A 27040-nucleotide genomic window follows, 5' to 3' on the forward strand; every position below is an offset into this window, starting at 1 on the left:
AAAACTATTATTTACAAAAGTTTGCATGCATAAATTATAAAACATTTGCAATATATGTCAATGTATAAATGTGTTTACGTTGTGTGATTGTGATGCTTACGCAGTTTTTCTTATAATTTTTTCAATAAATTTTTAACTTTTATTTTATTTCGCTATTTTATGTCACCAACTACTTCRCCTCCACAGCAATATTGTGTACCGTTGCAATTCCGCAAGCTTGAATGCGCCCTCATGCCACACTAACGGTGTGTAATAACATACAATTTTTGTGTTTTTTCAGTTGTTTTTGCATATGCATATGCATATGTATATATATACCAAAAAGAAAGACAAAAACAAGCAAATGTTAACATATTATTATATGCATATGCATATGTATATGTATACCAAAAAGAAAGACAAAAACAAGCAAATGTTAACATATTATCCAATACATATTTATATTAAAGCATATATCAAAAACCACTTCTTGCCTCACAGACAGTCCGCAAAGTGCATAAGCACACGTATACACATGGATATACATATGTACATGCATGCAATTAAGTGCAACTGACACTGTCTACTCACATACATATTGAATACTAACACAATTTACCCATAAATGTACCACTTGTATACCAAAAACAACAACTTAAGACAAAATCACAAAGAAATCAAAACTTTGAGGTTAAACTTGAAAAAAAAAATATATGTAACAAAAGTAAACTACTAGTGTTAGCATGAAACTATATTAATTTTAGTAATTGCCAATCTTTTCAATCATCTCTTATACTATATGTAACTGCTCGTCATATTTATAACATACCTATAAACACTTTAATTTATTTCGATGACTCTCATTGTAGCTGTAGCCCTGCTCTCGTAACGCATTCCAAAGTACCAATATTTTTAGAACTAGCCAATTGTTAAATATTTAGCAAATCAAAACGGTATAACTGAAAAAATATATTTAAAATTAATCTAAATATACATACACATAGTGAAGCAAATAAAATTTTAGCAAACATACATATAAATTTATATATACTTTAGTGTAAAAAAATATTAAAATTAATTTTAGCATGTTAAACAATAAAATTATAAAAAACATTAATTTAGTTTATGCATTAAAAAAATATTATTAAAAAAAGAATGTTACGAAAATTTACCATTATACAAATTTCTTAAAACCTACATTTCGTTTTCTATATTTAAAATATTATACGCTTACTTTTAGTACAAAACCAAAAATTCGCAAAATAAAAACACTAAATTTAAAAGTTTGAAATAAGAGTAAATTAAATTTAAAAAATAATTACTTTTTGTACGTATGTATGTTGATTAATGTGTGGCGTTGGCCGAAATTTATACTTACATGATACAGAAAAAAGGCATAATTAGTAATAATTGCAAAAATGTAAAAAAATCCGCTGCAAAAATGCAAAACCGTAAAGCCATTTTAATGAACCGTTTATAAACGGTAGAAGAACACAAACAGCTGTGTGTATTGTAAGCTGTGGGCTGCTTTAACAGAAGATACAGGTTAAATGAAAATAAAAAAATAAATAAATATTTGAAAAAAATTGATGTACCTAAAGATTATAATTTCATGGCAAGACATGGAAATTATGCGCTATTTATAAATAAATATATATACTACAGTCTTTGTCTGAATTAATTTTATAACAAAAAGTACAGCTTCGCAGAAATTAAGATAAATAAATATATATAAATACATATATTATACATATGTGTGTGGCTAAGTAAAATGGTATGGCAACAAAATTGTTTGAAACCTAAAACGTTTTACAAGTAAAAACAATGTAAGAAAAAAGATTGATCAAATTTAAAAAATGAAATAAAATCAAAAGCTCTGAAAACTTTTTAGCATAATTTTGCGCTTGGAAAGTCAAAATGTATACTTACATATTTAAAGCAAACAATATGGAGTAATTGCCGACAAAATTCTTAGCATACTCATATACATATATACATATATATACACACTTTTAAATTTTGTATGTATTCGAAAATTCGGAAAACAATTTTGGAAATCGCATTTTTGCATTAAAATTAACGTCGAATAACTGTATGTGCAAGCATTACAAAAACATTTTTTTTTAATGTTCTTATACTCTAAAGATATTTACTTATAATCAAATAGTGCTAGACAAGTAAAAGACAACAACAAAACAAACAAAAAAACATCGGTAATGTGTAATTTTGTAGTAAATAACAACAAACAATGCCTTTATTATTGTATAAATATGAAATATTGCAAAAATATTCAAGGGATTTGTTTAAATACAATATGATAAAATAAATCAAATATTTTTCTTTTATCTACGTACATATATATTTACATAAATTTACATAAAGTACGCGTGTTAAACAGAAATTTTTGCAATAAAAAATGTGTATGAGTGTGTTGTGTAGCCAATGTTGAAGATATATTTGGGTTTAAACATAATAAATGTCCTTTATTTTGAATGTGAACAACCGTTTGTGTTTTATTGTTAAAATTGAGAGTGAGAGTGAGCGTTACCATCACGAGAACTACAACAAACTCGTTTTATATGATCATTTGAACATATATGTACACCGGATCAACAGATTACCCGTGAATCCCGCTAGAAGTGGCCTGTCTCCGCCGTTTTGTATTCTGAATGGCCTGTAAAATGCCTTGGTGTTATTTTTTATTAAATAGAAAAATAAAGGTTTCGAAAAATTAGTTAAAATTCAGAACTTCCGAATCTCCTCGTATACTACTGGCTTCTCAAAGTTTAGTCGTAGGTGGAAGAATCAAAAGCCGGAGGGCTCCGCTAAACCTAACTTACTCCCTGTTCCATACTCTCTCTCTCGGTACCACCTGAGGCTGTCCTTCGCAGATAGCTTTCCAGTTTTCAGTGGCGGCCCAGCACAGCAACAAAATCTTTTTATTTCCAGATTCGTTTTTGGCATTTGATCCGTCCCGCCGGAACATGAGACTTCAGCAATAATAGCCATGTGTTCACTTTTTTTAAATATGCCCGATACCGTCCGCTTCATGTGCCTACTAAGAGCATCGTTGGCAAACAAGGTGGCTAAGTATAGCCTGATAAGTATTATTATTATTCGCTTAAGAAAGAGTTAAAGGTTATGTATATACAAATACAATAACTTCAACTTTACCTTTAAAGTAGAAAATATGTTTAACAGTCAGTATCTAATGAATAGACAAAGACAGAGATAATTAAGGGGCTTTGGTAAAAACGGAGAAAACAGAAAAGCAGGCGAGTTGATACACTTAAAAGGTACTGGAATGAGGGTCTCATATGCGCAAGACCGTTCAACTCGTTTTTTGTTCACAGCTAAACGTTCTAAACAAAATCAAATAATTTTACTATACGATAGAGAGTTGCTAAAAATCACTTAACCTCAAATACTTCGTCGAGCTGGGATCCTCTCAAGATATGGGTGTAGATTGGATGTTTCAGCAGGATTGTGTGGATAAAGTTAACTTTGTGGATTTAAAGCTTCTCTAATATGTTTAAATCAGTATATTACTAAGACGACTGATATCACGGTAAGTACCCTTTGCTGACTTCTTTCCAAGGTTTTCCGAAGAGTGGATATCCTGTAACAAATTATTTCCATTTTATTTAGATTATAGTCCAGGCCTCACAGGGGCTTTAACCGCTTTTTAAAGGTCATAGCAATCCTCTGTATTTGATTAATAAACTCTGTTTTTATGGTGTGGTCTTAAGCTTGTTGGAGGTTTAAATTAAAATAGCCTTGAAAGAATTACTCTAACTAGTATATGGTTGTAATAAATAATATTGTAATAAAATAACAAATACTTCGAAACCTAATAAAAAGCTATTGATTCGAACATAACCACTCGCCGAGAGGTATTATATCGTTTCGTATGGATGGATTCCACAACTTGAACCAGTAGGACTATTTAGGGGGTATCATTACTTCCGACTGCTGACCTCGGGATGTTTGATCCAGAAATTTTGTGGAGGCTCGTATTTCGGAAAAGAAATCGGTCGATATTTATATATTTGGGATATGGAAGCCAATTTCGAGCAAAGCCGACGTATGTTTGGGATCGTTGCTGCATTGAAGCTTCCATTCTAGAGGCATATTTCATTCTGCAAAAGGGAGCACAGCATCACTGAGTTTGTGAATTATATAAATCGGTTCATCTTTTCTTTTATCCAATACAGAGGACCCAAGCCGTACCATGAGAAGCATTTCCATATTATGATGCTTCCACCTCCATGCTTAAAAGTTTTTTCAGTACATTTAGGGTGAAATGCTGCATTTTTCAGACCTCTTATCCAAGATTTATCATCACATCCAACTAAACTTACTTTGCTCTCCATTCCATTCGTCAAAGACATCGGTTTGCGAGTAGTTATTTCATGAAGACTATTTTCAACAACACGTCTCCCAACTGACCAAGTACAAATTTAAATTTCTGCCTCCGCTCTAATTGCAGCTGACTTTAATGGCAGCCATGCAATCCTAAAGAAATTGTTGTCGATGCTTGTTGTTTTGCGAGGCCTGCACCTTTCGCAGTGAATTTTTTGTGGTAATGATGGCTTGGTGGAGGTGAAGGAGATAATCTTCGAAAAGTAAATGCCAAAGAATAAACCGAAAGGTAATAAACATACCCCTTAAATTTGAAGTTTCTGTGTATTTTCTTAAGCAGGGAACCTCGAAATGGGTCACCCTTTACATATGTTTATTTATAGGGTCTCCGACATTTCCTTCGTGACAAACTTAATATATTCAGAGTATAATAAACGATATGAATACAATTTTGCTCATTTAATATTTCTATACGTTTATTTTATATTCTAGTTGTAAATAAATTAATATAAATAGATACATACATACGTATGTCATATTATAGTTTCACTATTAATGTGCCACTTCCTGCATAGGCGTTTGAGGTGATCTACTTTACGAACGAACTGTCACTATAAATGTTCGGTGCAATTTAAAACAATTTACTTGTCTTTCAAAGCACGAAACAATTGTTTATGTTAGTGTTTTAAATCGTTATCTTATCGCTCATATTACTGTCAATAATAAACACTATCGCAATGAATATTTCATTGCCGAGGTTGTTATTTGTAGGTCAAAAGTTATTTGCTTGCAATGATGAGGTTGCATAGAAACCATTGAAATGCAGCTTAAGTTTTATTTCGGTTGAAAGTGATCATCTTGACACATATTGTAAGATCTCATTTGCAAATGACAGGGGTCTCAGTATCACATATCAAATTTTCCTGCTTATGCACGAAGTTTTATAAAATAAATTTCCTTTGGGCGAGAGATTTTGATGCTCTTTCCATAAAGGTAAGGTAACAAAATACCCTTTCATAAGTAGATCTTATATATTCTTCTCGTCATCTAATTATATGTATATTACTTCCATAAAGGGGCCTTTGACGAATGTTACAAGTAGAGATCAAGATCAGATATACCAGAATTGTCCGATATACACAGTTCCGACAAATGAAAAGCTTCTCTATACAGACAGAAAACCCGACAGATGAACATGGTTCTATTGACTAAGGTCGTCCCGTTTACCATTTTTATATAAATTTTTTTTGGATCTCCGACGTTTCCTTCTGGGTGTTTCATTAGTAAACTACAAACTCGTGAGCACAGTTTTACATTTCTAACCTTATATAAATGATCAAATCTTTGGACACGGCGTGAACTAATCCTTAATAACACCTTGTTATTTTGTATCCAATCAATATTTAAATCACTTTTTTAAATACTGCTTTATATGGGAAGAGTCTTGTTAATTTTAAGTCGTCTCTGGTAACTGATAGACTATCACGTGAAGGAGCTTGATTTTATCTCAGAAATTTACTAAAAGCTTGCGTTTTCAAATAATGTCCTTCAAATGCGTTTGGAGGGATATCCTCAGACATAATCATAAGTTTTTCAAATAGACCAAGTTCAGCGGGATCAAATTAGCTTCTTGAATGATATTTTCTAAATCTCACTACAAATCTTCTATTTTATAGATTAAGTTAGGTCGTAGCGTTGATCCTAATCGATGGAGTTTACTTGGATTGCTTTTCGTCCAACCATCATAGATCGATGAAGCATTTCGAGCTGTTATGTCTGTTACCATGATATCTAATCTTAGATTGCCAAAAACGGAACAACAGAGGGAGTTTCTTCCATGCAGCTTTGGCAAAGGACGTTCGACAATATGCTTAGTTGCACCGCGTGTGAACCTTTTGGACAATGTCCAGTCAGAACACCTACAATTGCGGCGAGATTGAATGACGCCACAGTGGTATGTCTACAGGCGCAACATGAGGTATGACACTGTATGTCATTGTTTGTTGTTGCCCTTAGTGCCCATACAAGAAATAAATATAAAAAATTAAAGAAGGTAACAATATTATGGTTTACCATTTGAGGATCAAATTTATTAACGATCTCTAAGCAATTTTACATAAAATATTTTACAATTCCTTAGACACATGTGCGTCACTTGTGTTTTTTTAATTGCGAAATTGCATGGACTCTGTTTAACAATTCGTTAAAAGACTTAATTTTAATAATATTTAATAAAAACATCGATTCAAATAGCAAATACCCTAAAATGTATGTTTGTATTTTTTCTTTGTTTGCAAATTCAAACGTTGTTCATGTGTCTTGTTGTAGGTGTCTTGCAATTAATTACATTGCGTTCCTGAGCTGTTGCGGTAGGCTTTAGTTGCAATAGTAGTTTTGCTTTATTGTAAATGGTGAGTTTTTAGGATATTTGGGTAACATTGCTTAGTTAATGTTTGTTCTTTGGCCGTTTCAAGTTGATGCTTTAGTTCAACAAATCTTCGCTTAACGCAGCACTAACAAATTTTTGATTTCAATACGTCTAAAATGAGTTATAATATGGTAAAGGTGTTGATAAAATAAGATTGCATTTTGGGGTTTTCAATTAAATAGTATTTTCGCCTAAATGGACTTTAATAAAAATTAAATTAAATCTCAAAAGAATTATGTATGTATGTATATCAATAATATCAAAATTAATTTATTTTGCTGCTGGTGTATCCTCTGGTGCGGGCAGTTTTTCCCAGGTGGGCTCAACTCCCCAGATATCTCTGGCGTATTCGGCAATGGTGCGATCAGAAGAGAATTTACCACTGGAAGCGATGTTGTGGATAGACATCTCCAACCATTTAGCTTGATTCTAAAACACAACAAAATGAAAAATTGATTTCAGACAGTAATAACAAAAGCAAATCTAATGATTCTCACCTGGTAGGTCTTTGACACCAGCTCTTGTGCATTGATATAAGACTCGTAATCGGCTAACAAGTAGTAGTGATCGTACTTCAGCAAAATATCCGCAATATTCTTGAATTCATTTGGATTGCTTGGGCTGAAGAATCCACCTTGTATTTGGTCGATGCATTGTCTGATCTCAGGGTTCTTGTTGTAGTAGTCGTAGGCGTTGTAACCACGTTTCTTAAGCGCCTCAACCTCCTCCACGGTCATACCGAAAATGAAGATGTTGTCGTTGCCCATTTCTTCGGCCATCTCAACGTTGGCGCCGTCCAAGGTACCAATGGTGAGGGCGCCGTTTAACATGAACTTCATGTTGCCCGTGCCGGATGCTTCAGTGCCGGCAGTGGAGATTTGCTCTGAAAGATCGGCGGCGGGCATGATTTTCTCGGCCAAAGTGACGCGGTAATTTTCCAAAAAGATTACCTTCAGCTTGTCACCCACAATTGGGTCGTTGTTGACAACATTGCCGACAGCGCAGATCAACTTGATGATTTGTTTGGCTACATAGTAACCAGGCGCGGCTTTGCCACCGATCATAATGGTACGTGGGGTAAAGTTGGCGGTGGGATCCTTCTTAATGCGATTGTACAGAGTGATGATGTGCAAGCAGTTCAACAACTGACGTTTGTATTCGTGGATACGTTTAACCTGAATATCGAACATAGAGGCAGGGTTCACTTTGATGCCATAATCTTTTTCCAAGATCTGTGCCAACTTCAGTTTGTTCTCTTGTTTCACACGTGCAACGTTCCGTTGGAAGTTGGGATCCTTGGCCCATTTCTTGATCGCCACTAGCTGTTCCAAGTGCACTGGCCACTCATCGCCGATCTTTTCGGCAATCAAGTCAGACAGACCGGGATTGCAGAGCAACAACCAGCGACGTGGTGTAATACCGTTGGTCTTGTTCTGGAACTTATGTGGTTCCAGTTCATAGAAATCACGGAAGAGATCCTTCTTCAAGATTTCAGAATGAATAGCGGCTACACCGTTCACGGCATGTGAGCCCACAATGGACACGTGTGCCATGTTGATGCGTTTCTCGCCATCCTCTTCCACTAATGACATGCGACGCATACGATCAAAATCACCAGGATACTGCTTGGCTACCTTCTCCATGAATAGGAAGTTGATGTGGTAAATGATCTGCAAATGTCTTGGCAGAATGGACTCCAGCATGGAAACGGGCCAGCGTTCCAAAGCTTCGGGCAAGACGGTGTGGTTGGTATAAGCGCAGGTACGTACTGTAATATCCCAAGCCTTTTCCCAATCCAAATTCTCCTCATCGATGAGGATACGCATCAATTCGGGAATAGCCAACGAAGGATGGGTGTCATTCAATTGAATGGCAACCTTATCGGGGAAGTGATCGAAGTGTTGGCGTACGCTTTCCCGTGAGCCGAACTTCGAGGCCTTGTAGCGACGAACAATGTCGTGCAGTGTGGCCGCGACCATAAAGTATTCTTGCTTAAGACGCAATTCCTTGCCTTCGAAGAAGTTGTCGTTGGGGTAAAGCACACGTGAAATGTTTTCAGCCAAGTTACGATCCAACACAGCTTGGATATAATCACCATCGTTGACTAAAAAAATAAGAGGAAATCAATTATAAGTTAAGTACAGAAAATAAGTGATTAAATTCTACTTACAGAACTTCAAATTGAAATCGACGGGGCTCTTAGCCGACCACAAACGCAATGTATTGACATGATTGTTACCGTAACCGGGAATGGGGTTGTCATATGGCATAGCGTACACAATCTGTGTGTCGACCCACTTCTTACCCTCGGGTGTATCAATAACACGTCCATAAAAGTGCACAGGCTTCATGAACTCGGGACGTGCCTTCTCCCATGGGTTACCATAACGCAACCAATCATCGGGTTCCTCTTGCTGTTCACCGTTTAAGATCTTTTGTGCGAAAATACCGTATTCATAACGAATACCATAACCATAAGCCGCCAAACCGAGTGTGGCCATAGAATCCAAGAAGCAGGCTGCCAAACGTCCCAAGCCACCGTTACCCAGGCCAGCGTCTTCCTCGATATCCTCGAGACTTTCGATGTCCAAACCCAATTGATACATGGCCTCCTCACATTCGCTTTGAATGCCAAGATTGATCATGGTGTTTTGGAGTGAGCGACCCATGTAGTATTCCAGAGACAAATAGTAGACGCGCTAAAAGCAAAAAGAGAAGCAATGTTTGTAATAAAGTTTACAATCTATGTGAATAGTTTTATAGTTTTAGTAATACATTAAGTTTGAAAATAATTAGGGCTAAGAAAACCACGAAATATTCCTTAATATAAATTAATATGTTTTATCAAAACCAAATAATTTATAACCATAGCGACCCTTGCCCATTTGCGTACGGACTATTGTAATATTTAAATTAGACACCTAGTATCGATACTAACTTGCATAGTCCGCATTCTAAAGACCCCACCCAAACCTGTTAATCTATCAGCTCTTTCCATTTGACCCGACCCGTACGGAATATATCATTATCTGAACATACGACCACATAACTTTATCCCAAGCATCTTTCCTTCAAAGATGATTTATAGAACCATTAAAACTACAACAACATTTAGATACCGGTGAAATTTAAATTAGGAACTTCCATGCAATTGGAAGAGTTTCTGCAACCCAATTCAACGTAAAGAGTATGAAAGCCATATTTAATGGATTTTTTTTTATCGGACTCACTGTCTTAGATTTAAATAGGAGTACGATATGAACCGACCATTTTTACTATAATGACAGTAAAGTTAGTTACAAAGGGAATCAAAGCAAGACGAATTAGCAAGAATTCAAAAGTTCTGTAAAAGTAGCTTTACACAAGCATGTTTTGCCCCTTATTTTAGTTATTCGGCTGGACTTGAGTTCAATTTCTGTGGTGACTGCTATCACCTCTGCTGAACATAGCAACCCCGAGTATATTGCTGAATTAAAATTTATTTAAGATTTGTGGGCTTCTCCTTTTATCGGATGATATCAAGAAGCTGACCACAAATGAAGTTTGCTGTTACATTTTCATATCCCTTACCACACCTAAAACCAAAGGCAAAATTCTCATAAACTTCTTTCTCATAAACTAGTGTATTTATTATTTGATGTTGTTAATATATTTAAAATACCTGTTTCAGCAAAACAGGACTTAAACCTTGAACTATACTAAGGGTTAATTAGAGCCATTATTTACGCGTCCCCGTCTGCGAAGCAATATTTTCCGACTACCAGGAAGTCCTGAAACGTTTTAATACTGGCGATTATTCTTGGATTTATGCTTAGGACCCGGAAACAGAATATCAATCTTTCGAATATCGTGGCAATCGTGAGCCGAAAGCAAAAGAACGACGTCAAAGCATGTCAATGAAGGTTATGTTGACAGTTTTCTTCGACTATCCAATTCCTTTCGATCGGCGCAGCTGCCAACATGGAATACTATTTGAGTATTATGCGTCGTTTACGCAAAGCTATTTATAAAAGGATGCCGGAATTTCGGGCTGACTACTCTTGGGTTTTGCTCCGTGTGTCTTCTGGCTCTTCAGTAAACTCTAACGACCGCTCCGAGGAAACCGTTTTGAGTCACTTGGGGACGTTTAAAACGTGAGTCGCTACGCGCAAAAAAGTGACTTTAACAAGTGTATTGTGGCCAAGGGGGAATACTTTGAGGGGGACGACATATGCAGATTTTGAAAAATAAATTAAGAATTTTTAAAATATGGCACAAGTCTTACTGTCTTTGCTTATAGTGTGGGATAGTACTAGAAGTTCTACTAGATTATATGAATATTTTTAGGTTCTCCGTCATTTTAAGTTGGATACTATTAAAATTATAAAAGGTAATCAGAAGTTTTGACATCCAAAAGAAACAACCACTAATTCACCAAAGAAAAAAAATTGTTTTTTTTTAAGTATTTATATTCAAGAGATGAAATTGTGTCAAGTGGAATTTATTAAAAAAATTCAGCTACAATAACTGCAATGCATTATACATATATACATAAGTAATTATATCTGTACATATGTATGTATGTTAGTAAGTTTCAATATTTGAACAACTGTAATTTCACGTGCATGCTTGTTGAGTGTTAAGACAGGCTTGCCGATCAGCCCGAGGCAAGGTAGTCAATACTAATTCACGGCTAAGCGATAACACTTCAGGCACGTTCGCAGCGAGTGCAGTTCAAGTGCATTTAAAATAAATTTGAAGTTGGTAATGAAAATTTCAACAGGGAACTTTTAAAACACATACATACATACGTTTAGTAGCAAATGTGCATTCAAAGAAACATACATATAATTATATTTTTCGGTGTATCGGTTAAAGCGCGTACTGTAGCTAAAAATAAAAAGCTTAAATAAAAATAGCAGTTATTAACTTTGTGCGCAAGTGTAATTAGTAAGTCAGTATGTAAGCTTTCTCCAGCTAAGTAACCACGATCACGCGACCAGATTGTGATAACCGTACTCTACCGCGCTCTCTTTGAAGCCATTAGCATTGCAAATTTCAGTGAGTAATTCAATAAAAGTCATGAAAACAAGTAACTAAAAGTTGTCTCTTCGATTTACAACGAAAGTTAGCAACAAATAATTATTTATTTTATTTGATAACAATTTATATGTCATTCGCGCTCTTTAAGCCATATAACAGCTGCTATGTTTTGCTCTTTTTGCGACTGTGTTCTCTTACGTTTGCAAACTCTCAACATAATGTTTGTTTTTAACATTGAATAACTGAGCAACTTGAAGTTTAAAAAAAAACTGAAACAGTAAAAAAACATCGTGACCTAATTAGCTTAGCGCACTTTTGTTGGCAAATAGTCGGTTGCTCGGTGATTCGATTTGTCTTCGAAATTGCTGATTGTAGATTAACCAGCGCAGGGACTTAAAACAAAAAAAATTGTTTATAAATAATTGCAATAAATTATTATAGCCAATTATACTCGCTAATTAGGCGTTTAATGCATAAGCATAGTTGCTAGCTGTCGATTTTATAAACACTTTGCTTTCAGCAGGCAGTTATCAGTGTTAGTCATCGCTCTGTAGCCGGTATACAAATACTTAAGTGTGTACATACATATATACATATGTTTGTCGATAATTGTATATGAGCAGTTCAATATTCATAAGAGCATTCATAACTTTCCATTTATATTTGTGATTATTAGAATATGTGTTTGGGGATTATAATAACGGGTATATGAATGGCAGGAGGACCTAGAAGATTAAAAAATCTCTGGAATTTCGGTATATATTATATGTACAGTCAGAGTCATTAATGTTCGGTTTTAGTTTTCTTTAACTTAATACCTCCATATTTTTAAATATAAGTATTAAATGCGTACATTTTTTTTTCAACAATTAAAAAATAATGACCACACTTCTTGTTCATGACTTCTTTGTAGTATTTGAATCACTCTGTAAAATGCAACCGTGCAATGTTTACAGTTTACTAGAAAACGACGCGTCATTATTATTCGGTTTTTCCCCACGCTTGGAGTTTAGGCGTGTAAAAAATGAGCTAAAAGTAATTTTCTGAGAAAATTTGTCTAAGGTATTATAAATAAACATTAACTCTGATTTAGAAATGGCTCAAATAGTTTGATTTCAGACAGAAAATTCCAATGGGACGAAAACGAAAAAATTCTACTGTAGAACAAATCCAGTTGGTAATTTTCATCAAAGGAATGGAGAATCTTATAAAAAAAAAATTCAGAAATGACCAATATGAAAGTCAGTACAGTGGGAGATATTGTTCGGCGTTACAAAAATGAAGGAAGAGAACATCTGTTGAAACAACCGGGTAAGCCTAAGAAGCTCAGTGAGAGAGAGCAGAAGGAACGAAAAATAAAGGCAAACCCCCTCTTAAGTGCACCAAAAATTGCTACAGAGATTGCGAAAAAGTTTGGTGAAGAGGTTTCGTCGTCTACTATCAGAAGAACCCTTCATGCTAGGGGTTTTAATGGCCAAATTGCGCGACGTAAGCCTTTGGTGCAATCAAAAAACAGACAAGCACGTGTAAAATTCGCCAAGGAATATATTTCTAAACCAAAGAGTTGGTGGAATGACGTTTTATTTGCCGATGAGAGCAAATACAACGTCTTTGGGTCGGATGGACGTGTAAAAGTTTTGCGAAAACCTAACGAAGAGCTGCGGCCCACAATAAGCATGGCAATGGTCACGTTATGGTGTGGGGGTGTATGGCCGCATCGAAAAAGTGTGGGATGAATTAGATCGTCAAATTCGCAAACATAAGATTTCTTTAGTAACCGACCTGAAAATTAAGCTGCAGCAGGAATGGTATAATATATCGCCGGCATACACTGCTAAAATTGTCGAAAATATGCCAAATAGGTTGAATGGAGTGCTTAAACAGAAGGGATATCCTACCAAATATTAATGTTTTTCGGTATTAATTTTTTTAATAATTTTGTGCCTTAAATACCAAAAAACCGAATATTAATGAACACCTTCAGTCGAAAAAAGTAAAAAAAAAAAAAGTTTGTCTTATAAGCCAAATATAAACTTATTCTGGAATGTCTAGCGAGGCTATGAAAATGCCAAAAAATCTACAAAAGAATCTTGAGTGTGAGCATTAAAAAAAGTTGACCGCTTTGGCTGACATTCTGCAGATTTCGCAGGAACATGTTGAACATATCCTTCATGAAAATCGAGTAGTGAGCTTATTATTGAGATCATCATATCACAAACCAATGAAATAAATTACAATATTGGATGATGCGGTGAATTTAGCTGAGCAATACGTTTCATGCTCATTCCAAACCTAAAGTCTATTCGTTTTATATTATTTATAAATGGTAATGAGAAGTTGGAAAATCACTTACGTTCCATAAATTGTGAATGACTTTTATTTAAAAAACTTATAGAATCGGTTCTAACGTTAAAAATAAATATAGTCCACCGCGAGTAAAACTCTTTTGAAGAAAAACTAAATAACAACAACAGTTATTCGAAAGCAACAAAATACATTAGCTATAAATGTTTAAAAGTGTTTGTTTGTTTAGATTTCCGAAGCAATTTTAGATTTTAATCGGCATTGGCACTTGCAAGAAGCGTGCTCAACGGGTATAAACACAAATTATTTGCATGCTCGAGATAAGAATTTGCCGGTATGCTATTAATTTCAATTATTTTCCATTTTTCTATGTACATACAGATGCAGCAATATTTGTATTATATATTATATATACACACAAATATTTTTGTTCTGGTTATCTTACTACTAACCTAACCTACCAAGCGATTTACATATTGATATACTATATCATGACATTCAACAAATCAGTTCGAACATTTCCATATAAACATAAAAATTATAAGCGCTATGACTTAATCATGATTTAAAAATTCATATTGAAAAAAATTTTGATAATTTGTTTAAATTTTGATTTGAGCAAGATCTCAAAAGAGCTTAAAAATATGGAGACCTCTCCGTGGATGGGTAGTTTTTTTATACCCTGAGCAGTGTCAGCGTCGGACAAAACATATTGGACTCATACCTACGAATTACATTATCGTCTCCTATTCTCTCAATTATCATTTTAAATATAAGCAAATTACTGAGATTTGGAGAATAGCTCTTTATTTCATGAAAATATACAAAACCATGCCATTTTATACAAAAAAAATTAAATTTTTTCAATATTCAGTTCATTATGTTTAATCACTTCACTGCATCTATTTGGCATAGAAGCTATAAAATTGTTAATAACTTCTTGTGGAATGCTTAACCAATTTGCGACTAGTTTCGACATGTGCTTTGGGTCGTTGTAGGGTTGAAACGACCATGAAAGTGGTACATACATACATACATACTATATATTCCACTTGGTATGGGGAAGCATCACGTTCTTAAGGATATCCTTGTATTATATTAGGTTGTCAAAAAAATATAGCGGTATTTTCGCTAGTTGGCGCTGAGAGCGCGTAGTTCTAGTTTTATTCGTCGCATCTTGTCATGCTATATCTTTTTGGAAAGCTCATTTGCCGTTTCTTTGTTATAGCGTCGCAAACATGGAGCAAAATAAAGAGAAAATACGGCATATTTTACAGTACTACTACGATAAAGGAACAAATGCATCTCAGCCGTCAATAAAATTTGTGCAGTTTATGGACCCGATACAGTTTCCATTTCTACCGCACAACGATGGTTTCACCGTTTTCGTTCTGGTACAGAGGTGGTCGAAGATGCGCCACGCCCCTGAAGGCCTGTCGTCGAAAATTGCGATAAAATCGCTGAATTGGTCGAAAGAGACCGGCATAGTAGCAGCCGTAGCATCGATCAAGAGCTGGGCATTAGTCATTAAAAAAAATTTTATGAACAATTGAGAATTCAATAAAAATATTGCAACAATTTTTTGACAATTATATGAATCAATCCATAATGCCTTTGATTCGATGAAGAAGTCCAACACCAAACCATCCCATAATACCAACTCCACCATGATTAAACGTACCTTGGCAGAATCGAGGATCTAACCTCTATTTTTTGGTCGGCGAACTCTTCTCATTCCGTCTGAATATTTCTAATTAAATTTTTGATTCATCAGAGAGAAGTATTGTTTTCCATCGCTATACAGTGAATGTGTTCCCGAGCTTATTCGATTTTACTTTAGACTATAACCACGCTCGCTGTCGACTTATCTCTAAATCTTATCTTTTTCTTGAAATCACAAAATCATGTTCTTGTATGGAAAACTTTTTTATTTGACGCAACATCTTTACGCCATCGAATTATTGGTTAAAACAACGCTACAATCTACGAAGAATTCTTTCGATGGCAGCACTAAAGTAATTAAATTACCCAGGAAAATGAAATTTCATAAATATTTATTTAGCTAAGTTGATATGACTGTCCTTAATTACGATGCCAAATATGAGCGCGATCCTTCAACCAGAGCATTACGATTTTTATAACGGATAAAAATGTCGTACAAAGAATTTATCTCAAATTTTGTATTTCTAACCAAATTTCATGTGCGGAATCGCCATACCCTGTGAAAAGTTTCATACAATTACGAAGACGTGATATCAATATCATCAGATCCTTGGACCTTAGGTAAGCCCAAAGCTATACCTCTGTTGACCTCGAACTAATTATGGGAATTTAAGGCGGTTATTTGATTGATGTGTTGTATTGAAAGTTGTGCCAAATTAATAAGAATTTTAAAGTTTTGCGTATTCTTTTTGAATGAGTTATTTAATGATTAGAACCCGACAGAAAAGAAGATGCACCCTTTAATTAATTGTAAAGTCTTTTCCAAATATCAAGAACACAAAATTAAATATTTTTGGCATATGTGTTTGCTTTTCTTTCAATTTACGACCACATAGTAAAACGAATAAAATAAAATTAAAATAATATAATATTTTTGAAAACATATGCGGGAAACTTTTATAATCTGAAAGTTAGTTTCATATACATGTTACGTATTTATTAACATTTAAATATGAGTATTACTTAATAGATCATCGAGACATTTAATACAATATGTAGCAGGCTGATTACTTAATTAATTGTGTGCGATCTTATTTGTGTAATCTTGGGCACCTAACAAACGCAAAAAATATCAAAATTGAAACATTGATTTGACTTTCTCGCTTATCACTTCAGCTCATAGTGACCTTATTAGCTTATCAGTTCCGTATTTATTTAAAGCTGCAATATTTTGTGACCCAAATATAAATATGCAAGTCAAAATAGACAAAATCTAAAACAAAAAACTGAGAATTGGCGATAAACATAATCAAAGGTGCATACGATTATAGCACACCGTATGTTGGCACATCAGTTGACGTAGGGACAATTATTTCATTTTTCAACCCATTAACCCTTGAATGCACCTTATTGGTTTGATGAGCCGCTTTGAATACTTCAATGTTTGTAATTAACGGATTAGCGATTCTTATCAGAAACACGGTTTTCATTTCCGCGTTTGATTTGACGCAAACAGTTATGTATGACAAACACAGTGAAAAATATCACTGTAAGATCCTGTGATTACAAAGTAGTTCACGTGAAATTTCAAAAGGTCGAATTAATGATAGTTGAGCATTGCTTTTTGTTTATGCCATTTCCAAGCAGAAAATACAACAACAATTTATTAATGTCTAGCTACGTATATGGATTTCCATCACACAAATTATATACAATATAAGTGGAATTACTTTGAAATAACAAAATATCACAGTCACAGGCAGGACATTTCATTATTTTAAATGAATACAGTAAGCCTGTATTTAAAAATGATTTACATCTGTAATTTGATTGCAATTTCCATGGGATTTAAAAAACCAGAATTTAGGTTTTAAAACCTGTAATCGACAAGTATTGAATATATTTCGAAAAAAAAAATTTTGGTATTGAAATTATGCCCAATTGCTCAATAGACAAGAAAAAACGTTAACTTCAGCTGCACCGAAGCTAAATACCCTTCACAGGTGCATTTCTGTTAGTAATTATGTGTTCAGTTTGTATGGCAGCTATATGCTATAGTAATCCGATCGGAACAATTTCTTCAGAGACTACATTGTTGCCTCAAAAAATAATCTATACCAAATTTCGTGAATATATCTTGTCAAATGTGAAAGTTTTCCATACATGAACTTGATTCCGATTGTTCAGTTTGTATGGCAGCTATATGCTATAGTAAACCGATCTGAACAATTTCTTCAGAGATTACATTGTTGCCTCAAAAAATAATCTATACCAAATTTCATGAATATATCTTGGAAAATGTGAAAGTTTTCCATACATGAACTTAATTCCGATTGTTCAGTTTGTATGACAGCTATATGCTATAGTTAACCGATCTAAACAATTTCTTCGAAGATTACATTGTTGGCTCAGGAAATTATCTATACCAAATTTCGTGAATATATCTTGTCAAATGTGAAAGTTTCCCATACAAGAACTTGATTCCGATCGTTCAGTTTGTATGGCAGCTATATGTTATAGTGGTCCGATATCGGCAGTTCCGACAAATGAGCAGCTTCTTGAAGAGAAAATGACGTTTGCAAAATTTCAAAACGATATCTTAAAAACTGAGGGATAGAGAGGGATTCGTATATATACAGACAGACGGACAGACAGACGGACATGGCTAAATCGACTCAGCTCGACATCATCTTTTATATATATACTTTAGAGGGTCTCCGACCCTTCCATCTGGGTGTTACAAACTTCGTGACAAACTTAATATACCCTGTTCAGGGTATAAAAATGAAGGCTGTAACTGGGTATCCAAATTCATAAATACATACTTACATGTACRTACATATGTATGTATGGAGATCACATATACTTTATGCATCTTCAACTGATAAAATTGAGAAAATAGCATATAGGAAAAGTAGGAAAAGATAGAATGATAGCAAAATCTTAATATTATTTAAATAAAGATTTGTCGGAGAAAGGAATTTACATAATACATATATATGTATATGCCCATGCATATGTTTGTATGTATTTTCCGGTATTTACTGACACTCATACATTTGTGTATTCGCATGCATCCTTTCAATGACCTTGGAAGCGCAATGCAACAACAAATTTGCAATAGAAATTGAATTTGAATATCAACCGACATAAATATAAATACATTGACAATATCTAATATATTATGTATTTATATACATATGTGTAAGTATGTATTGTGTTGCCGGTTGGTCAACAAAACAAATAGATGAGGATCACATGCGGTCCAATAGAACAATTGAAAAGATCAAGATTTCATTCAATTTCTTCAATTTCAATAAAGGCTTATTATTTCTCAACACTTGTTTGAGAACTCACTTTGAGTGACAAGAAAGTGAACAATTCTTATTAACACTTTAACGTTTATTTGCAAAATTTGAGGCGCAGAGTCTACAATTTATAAAACTAAATAAGCTTATTAAATATACAAAAGTTGTGTCTGTGCCAAAAATTAACAAACTAAATAGATACTCGTACATATTATATGTGGATATAGGCTGTGGGAAAATGGCCTGTGGCTTGTGCCAGCATATATGTATATGGCTTGTAAGTATGTGTATGCTGCAGGCAGAACGTGTAAATTTTTCTCTTAAATTTGCCTACTAAATTATTAAATCATCTATTGGGAGTATTCTGGGTGGCTGTGTATGTGTGTGGAAACTTAAATTGACTGTATGTGAGTATGTATTTTGAATGGAATCGTAAAAAGAACGAAAAGCGAGCGCGTTTGCTTTGACATTCACTAAGGACAAATCTATAGAATATCTACGAGTATACAAACACACACACGCATTTGCCATGTGGAAAACGACCTAAATATTATATTTGTTTGGATTGAAATTATACAGCAGTCAGCATATAATAAGTGATTGATGAAAGATTGAGAAATTCCAAAATATTTTATATTGAACTTTGGGTAAGTGAATTTTGGTTAAAACAGTTTTTTTATTATAATTTTTAATAAATTAGAAATTATTGCTTATAATTTTTGTTAGTAGATCATGTTTATACCTAAAACACATGTATATATATCAACTTGTGTATTTGTTATGAGAATCTACTTTTTACTTTCTAAAACTTACTTTTATGCTACTTATATTATATGTATATGCTTGCTTGGCAACCCAAAACCAGCTATGAACTTTCCTTAATACTAAACTACTCGTATAATTGCTTATATGAATTGGATATTAGCAACTATTGAAAGCAGTTTCTGCAGAAATATATGTATTTTTATAAAAGAAACTATATCCAGAGTTGTGATTAAATGTCTTCAAAGACAGTCGTGAAATCGTTGAAGACATGCCTGGATCGACCTCTTCAAATGATAAAAATACGAAAAGGTGAAGGATATGGTGCTTGAAAATCATCAGGCAAGTGTTAGAGAGATGGCAAGAGCTCGACATCTTTCGCGAGTCTGTTCGAATGATGTTTATGACTATTTCGGGTATGAAACGCGTCCTTGCTCGACTAGTCCCGATAAACCTGAATTTTTCTTTCAAAAAGAGTACCGTAAAGAGGTCTTGTGTTCTTTTTAGCTTTAGCATACTATTAATGCCCGTGCACATCGTTTCTCATCAGCGGACCAGTATTGTGAGATGCCCACATATAGTAGTTTCTACGAGCATTTGTTGCATTTATAGCTGCATAGCCGATAGTATCGAGGTACATACAAGTATATGTTACGTACATACATATAATATAGCATTGTATAAAACTTTCGCTTTTTATTGATGTTGAATAAATCATTTTTTGCTATTCGTGAAATCACGTGCTGGCTGAAGGTAAATAAGCTTGCATGGATATGTGTGGGAATGTGTGCATTTTCTGCCGAATATTGGCCAACGACAGAGGAGATTATAAGTCAAATTGGAAATTGTGAAACAAGATCATATAAGGGACACGATATAACGCATAACGAGAGATCATATTGTAGTGATTGATAATGAAATTTCATGAATGATGTTTTCCAAAGCATTAATAAAAATTTGATGGTGAGTATGTTTAAAAAGCTCGAAATATTGTACATTTTCACATAATTCTAATATTTGTAATTAAAGAGAAAAATATTATAGCCAATATACTTATCAATCAAATTCCAAAATATTTGTTCATAAGTTGCATACATATGTATATCCAAGGATAATTGAAAAATTATCGAATTTCAATATAATAATGGAAACTTCAAGTAAAATCGCTCAAACTGCCAATAAGCAAGTCTTATCAGACAGGTTGCCAGAAGCCGCATTCGTTCGATAACAAAGGGCTTCCACCACCTAACCTGGGGTTTGTGTGACTCCCGAGCTCATTGCACGGTTTTCAACTATGAGGAGAATTCAACTGTGTTTGAACGGAGCCGCCTTGACAAGAAACCAGTCAACTGTAACAATGATTATACGGTCACTTGGGTAACGGATATCGTCCCAAGCTGGAAGGAGGGAAAAGCTCAAGCCTCTATGCAAAGAATAAAACCTACGGGCTAGCACTTGACAGATTGCTAATGTGGCACCCACTCATTCAGGCACAGGCACAGTCGAGCAGGTTACTTCTGCTACTGTACATTCATTAGAAGTTAGCTGATTTTTAAAGCATACTTAAGTAAGGCTTAGGCACTAAAAATGGGAGACTTAAGCAGTGGTTAATTAACAGCTGATTTTTGTTTAGAATTTTAAATTTTTTGTCAAAAGAATAAAAAGAAATAATTGAGATTTCCACCCGTTCCAATAGGTGCCCCGACTCACTAGCGGTGAAATTCGGGGTTCTTTAGATGTTTACATTCATTTTCGATATAACTTTCCTCGCAAATTTATGTATTGTCTGTTATAATTTAAATATTTCAAACAGATTTTTAAGGATGATATTTGTAAAACATATGTTGCCCACAACCTTACCTTATATCATAATAAAATTTAATAGAAATTAAGCATTGATTGTGAAAGATTTTTATTTGGGCACAACTTAAATATGGATTGTGTGTTAAAATGTGTTGCATACATTTCTATTAGATGGGTTCGTTTCAATATGCTGGGTGTTGTATAATGGTACGCAAAATTAATCGCCGAAGACATATTTTTGTAACCAAAAGTTTGTTTACTATTCCCATCGAACAATGCACCGTAAAAAACAAAACATGTCTGGTTAGGAACTCAACGAACCTTGAAAACGTGGCACACGTTGGCAGCATATTTCAGCAAGACACAAGCATGTGTAACGTAAATATGTACTGTATGTGTAGGTTGGTGCCTATTTATTTATTTTCAATAGAAAATTTAGTAAAGACGGAATATCTTAAAGAGTAGATAAGTCATTATTTATAAAAAACACATTTAAAAGTACAAAAACATATGTATATTCAAGTATATATTTACGCATTAGACAATAGGTATACGTATGTACATATATGTATGTACGTGCAATATTTTTGGCACAGTCTTTAATTTCTTAAATAAATAGTAAGTATCCTGCTTATCCAATACATATATGTGTATCTACATAACTACATACGTAATATGTGCACATATAAATCGTGTAAAAGAAAAGTAGAATTAGTTATCAGAGAAACTTTTTGATAATTTGAGGCAAATTAAAAAAGGCGCAAATACAATAATTTATAAGTTTGTTATAAGTTGTGACTATGTATTGATTTGCATATAAATATACATCCGTACATATATATTTTTATAAATGCAAGTGTATTTACATGGTTCTTAAGGGGGTATTCTAGTACAAAGGCATGAAATTCAGATAATTTTTGAAGAGTCTGGAAAAAGGTAATTAATATTTTTACATTTATGTACATTAAAAAAATACAAAAAACAATTCGAAAAAGCTAAAAAAATGAAAAATTAGCATTTGATGAAGTGGGGCGTTTAAAAAATTGGCACATGACCGTACTAGCTTTCAACCCTCCTAGCAATCTGAAACCGAAAACAATGTTAAAGTAGAATAATGTCTGGTTCTAAGAAAAGTTGGAACTTTTCCGAAAAGGCGACTGGCTGAAATAAATTTTTGTACCAATCTTTTTGACTGTGTAGAATTTTTAAAAAATAGTAAACATCTGAATTTGTAGATATGGACAATTCCAGACATTAAGAAGACAGTCTAAAAATTCGTAAAACCTGCGAAATCATGGGTATCGTTTTGAAAAAGACAGTTTTGAAGAAACGTGTTTAAAGATTTTCGCAGTCTGTCTTGAAAGGCGGTAGATAATGATTCAGGCTGCAAGCAGAGTTGAGAATTATTAAATAAAAATTAAATTTTTAATTCAGATTAGGGTTACAAATTTAAATTTTATTCAATTTAATAACAAAAATTTTTAATTTCTTTTATAATCCCAATCATCTTAGACTAAAAATTGAGAAAGTACTTTTTAACTAAGTTTAATATCTGTACATCCAGAGCGGATCAAGAGTAGAATTTTAGGGAGGAACTGTATCATTTTTCACTTCCAAATTAAAATCTTCTTCTTCACGGAGTGTCACTTATGATCGAAAAAATGTATAACTTTTAACTTTTAGGGTGGGTTTAGTCATGGCCGTCTGCCTGTCCGTCAGTATGCATACATATATGCTTTGATATATCCGTCTGCAATTTTACTCAAGTCTATTTCTCACGAAAAATCCGATCATTTGTTGAAACCGATATCGGACCACTACAGCATATAGCTGTCATACAAACTGAACGATCAGACTCAAGCCCTTGTATGCAAAATTTTATATTTGAAAACATATTGTTCAGAAGGGACAACTATAGCTTATAGTTGTCATTCAAGCTGAGCGATCAAAAGCAGGATAAAGATCTTATTTGGAATTAAAAATTATTTTTAAATACGATTTTCCGTATTACAAAATAATAACAAAAGTAATAATTCAAATGTTAACTCAATTGATTCTTAAGTGAATTATTTGCTACCCAGGCTGAACGTACATAATTTTGTTTATATACATATGTACATCCACTAAAACTCGTATATATAATTACAATATGTTATCAATAATATGGGGAACTTAGTTTGGGTGACATTTACGTTATTAGTTAACATAGGAGTGTCTGTAAAAATATTGGCAGTAACGCATAGAGTGCGTGGGACATCCGAGGCAAACAATAAAATAACTAAATTACTAAAGGCTTAACATAGAGCTCAGACAGTCGAATTTATGTTTATTGTCATGCTTTTATTACATTAGTTTTAAGGACTCGTATGCATTTATAAAAAAAATATAACTTTTAAATTTGACTTTAATATAAAATATATTAAACGACAACAACAGAAAATTTGTATTACTAAGAAAAAGCATGATCCCCCTAAAAATCGTCAGCGAGATGGGCCTTTATAATAAATGCATTTGCAATGCTGTGGCTTATTTGTCTTTTGCGTTTTGGCAAAAAGCCGACTGCACTTGCACTTTGACAATTTTGTCTTATGTGCCATACATAGATGTTTATATACATGTATGTGTAGTGAAATTGTTGGTTATTGCATTTAGATTTTCCACTCTTTATCCACTGTCTTCACACATAGTTCTCTAATAAACTTGTTGATCCGCTTACTTCGTTATTAGTTTTCTTTTCTTATGTAAACAAAGAGCAGAAGATGCAGAAGAGAGAAAAGAGCTTTTTTAAGAAAAAAAAAAACAAAAGTTTGTAATTAGCAATGAATTTTAATTTGTGCTGCACTGATTTGAGGTTAATTTCAAATAAAAACGAAAAAGTAAAAGAAATGAAAAAGTATTACAGCATCAGATTGTGAGTTTTGTGGGAAAATAAAATTTTAAATATTGAATTTGAAAAGTTTCCTGTTCATAAAAGCGATGTTGATATTATTTGAATTTATTTTCTATTTTCAATTAACTTAATTTAATACGCAAAGAAGCAAATTATTTTAATACTTTATATTCTATATGTCATTAGATCATCTTAATATTCGTAACTATAGCAATAGTATAAGTTATATTTAAAATAGCATATGTAAAACGATTACACACACTGTTCTAGCTTAAAAATTCATTTTAGAAAATATAAATAGGCTTAAGATACTAGTTCTTATTATTTTCAAAGTTAGCTAGCTAAAAGCGATGGATTGTCTAGTTGGCTATGGCTATTCACAATTTGCTTCAAATAATTTTCCCAAACAAATAAATAAAAATTATAATAAATATTTATTATATTATATTTTAATTTGTTTTATTTTATTTTGCATATTTTTTTTCTGAATTTTTCTGTATATTATTATATTATATTTTATTTTTTTCCGCAGCTGTTTCAATTCATCTAATTCTCCCGCTTGCTTATCCCCGAACTGCTTTGATACATTTCCTTGACCTTGAGGAATACACAAGTTCTAAGGGATAGACACACACACGCGCGCATATACATACATATTAAAAGTTAATAAGGAAATTAACAAATAAGGTTTGCGTGGTAACTGATATGACGTTGAGGTAACACGGTACTACAAAATTTGTTGTTTTAACCAAGTATCTCCAACCATAATAAAGTATTAACATAATAAAATCGATAAGTACATGTGCGTTTATACGAATGTCAGTATTTATCTAAGTTTAGATACGCATTTTACTGTTTTTTTTTGGTATTATATAAAGCACACAAACTCATATCAATTGCAGATGCATATGCATTTATGATACATAGCAAGAGCAGTCATTACTTTAATCTACCAATTTTTAACTTTTATTCACACTGTACGTATGTATATTTGTATGGATTTACAATAACAACATAACGCATAAAGTTCTACATGAGGTAGAATAATAACGCTACGGCAACCACATCTACATACATCTAATATTTCATTCCCCCTACAATTAACCTTTATAAATGCTAGCTCACCCAGTCGGGTAGATACCCGCAATAGGACACCACACATAATTGGAGCCGTTCAGCTCTACTGGCTGGACTGATGGATGCTGTGAGGCAGCACTTTAAATGGCTGTGGCGTGACCCACATACATATGCACATACATACATACACACTTTACCAGTTCCAAGTTTCTTCTATTTGTTGTAGCAAGCTTACTTATCTGTATGTGTACATACATATGTATGTATGTATGTGTGCGGAACTGTTATGTTAGACAAACTTACTTTAGGGTCCTTCTCATAATACATCTGCTGGGTGCGGATCCACCTGCCAACCATGTTATCGCGCACAGTGTTGGCCAGGGCAAAGTAGTAGTCGCGCATAGTCGCCACATTACGATCCTTAACTAACGTGTAATGCAGGTGACGATTGAAATTCTTCTTGACCAATGTGACGTTTCCGACCTCGGCAATACCGCGCACACTGATTTGCTTGCGGCGCTCCTCATCTGTTGGTGGCCTCGACATGATTGCAAAATTTCCTTTCAACACTTAATTACTTATTAACTTTAAATACTGAATATTTTTTTCTCAACTTTTACGGCAACCGTAGAACGCACTTAAGTTTCCTTTTTACTTTTGCAAATACTTATTACTTAACCGAAAAAGTCTGATCCTAGATCAGCAGCACACCGTACCGCACCGCAGTAGTTGAAAGGCAACGACGTTTAAATATTTTTGCGAACGACCACAGATGACAACGAACAACAACCGTTTGCTACGAGCTCTGGAGTACTTCTCAGTATAAAATCTTTTTCTTTGGCGACAATACACTCGCCCTCAAAATTTAGCTTTGTTTCCTTTCCGCTGCACCCTGCTCTAACACATTTATTCTCTTATTTGCACTCCCCTAATTAACCGACACTGTGTTGTACTCTTGCTCTCAATCTCTTACAACTCAATTACTAAAGTTCGTCAACTGATAACCGATTAAAACAGAAAAAACTGTTCATGGAATAATTTGTTAATTGCGAAAAACTGCCACATAAGTCACCAACAAAATCAGTACAACTATTGATAACCTATTAAACCAGGTAGTTATTGCTTGTGATTCCTACGCCCGCCTTGAATTCAACTTTGTAGTGGAATGCAGTTGTCAAACTCTCTTCAAGCCCAAAATTTCATCGGTCACCTTGTCCGAAGGTCATACATGCGTATACAGTTTGACGCGCAGCAAGCAGCAACCATTTGTAAACATATACGTGTTACATACATACATACATAAGCATTTATGTCTGCAGGCTTTTGACTTCTCACTCGATAGACTAAGAGCACGCAACATGTACTCCTGTCTCATGATTTGGATAACGCATTTCTCGATGAAAAGTGAAAGCATTTTCAATTGCTAACACTTTCGGTTTTGTT

The 27040-nt window shown here is 33.8% G+C and overlaps 1 protein-coding gene across 1 annotated transcript; it reads right to left on the reverse strand.

Annotated features, from left to right (window-relative positions):
- Positions 1 to 6403: 6403 nt before the first annotated feature.
- Positions 6404 to 26703, reverse strand: LOC108969382 (glycogen phosphorylase). The gene is made up of 4 exons (XM_018934062.1): positions 25901 to 26703; positions 8940 to 9468; positions 7267 to 8873; positions 6404 to 7198 (listed from the first exon to the last, which is right to left on the reverse strand). Exons 1-4 carry the CDS (start codon positions 26141 to 26143, stop codon positions 7040 to 7042), a joined length of 2538 nt encoding a protein of 845 aa, XP_018789607.1. The 5' UTR covers positions 26144 to 26703; the 3' UTR covers positions 6404 to 7039.
- Between the last annotated feature and the right edge of the window lie 337 nt (positions 26704 to 27040).

This window comes from Bactrocera latifrons, unplaced genomic scaffold (assembly GCF_001853355.1).
Source record: "Bactrocera latifrons isolate USDA-ARS-PBARC rearing strain unplaced genomic scaffold, ASM185335v1 scaffold_25, whole genome shotgun sequence".
NCBI lineage: Eukaryota > Metazoa > Arthropoda > Insecta > Diptera > Tephritidae > Bactrocera > Bactrocera latifrons.

Excerpts from the sequence above, each read along its gene's own strand:
- LOC108969382 (XM_018934062.1), bottom strand. The coding sequence starts at position 26,143 with ATGTCGAGGCCACCAACAGATGAGGAGCGCCGCAAGCAAATCAGTGTG. Across the intron at positions 9,469-25,900 it reads ATTATGAGAAGGACCCTAAA|CGCGTCTACTATTTGTCTCT; the intron begins GTAAGTTTGTCT and ends TTTTGCTTTTAG. Across the intron at positions 8,874-8,939 it reads CGATTTCAATTTGAAGTTCT|TCAACGATGGTGATTATATC; the intron begins GTAAGTAGAATT and ends TTATTTTTTTAG.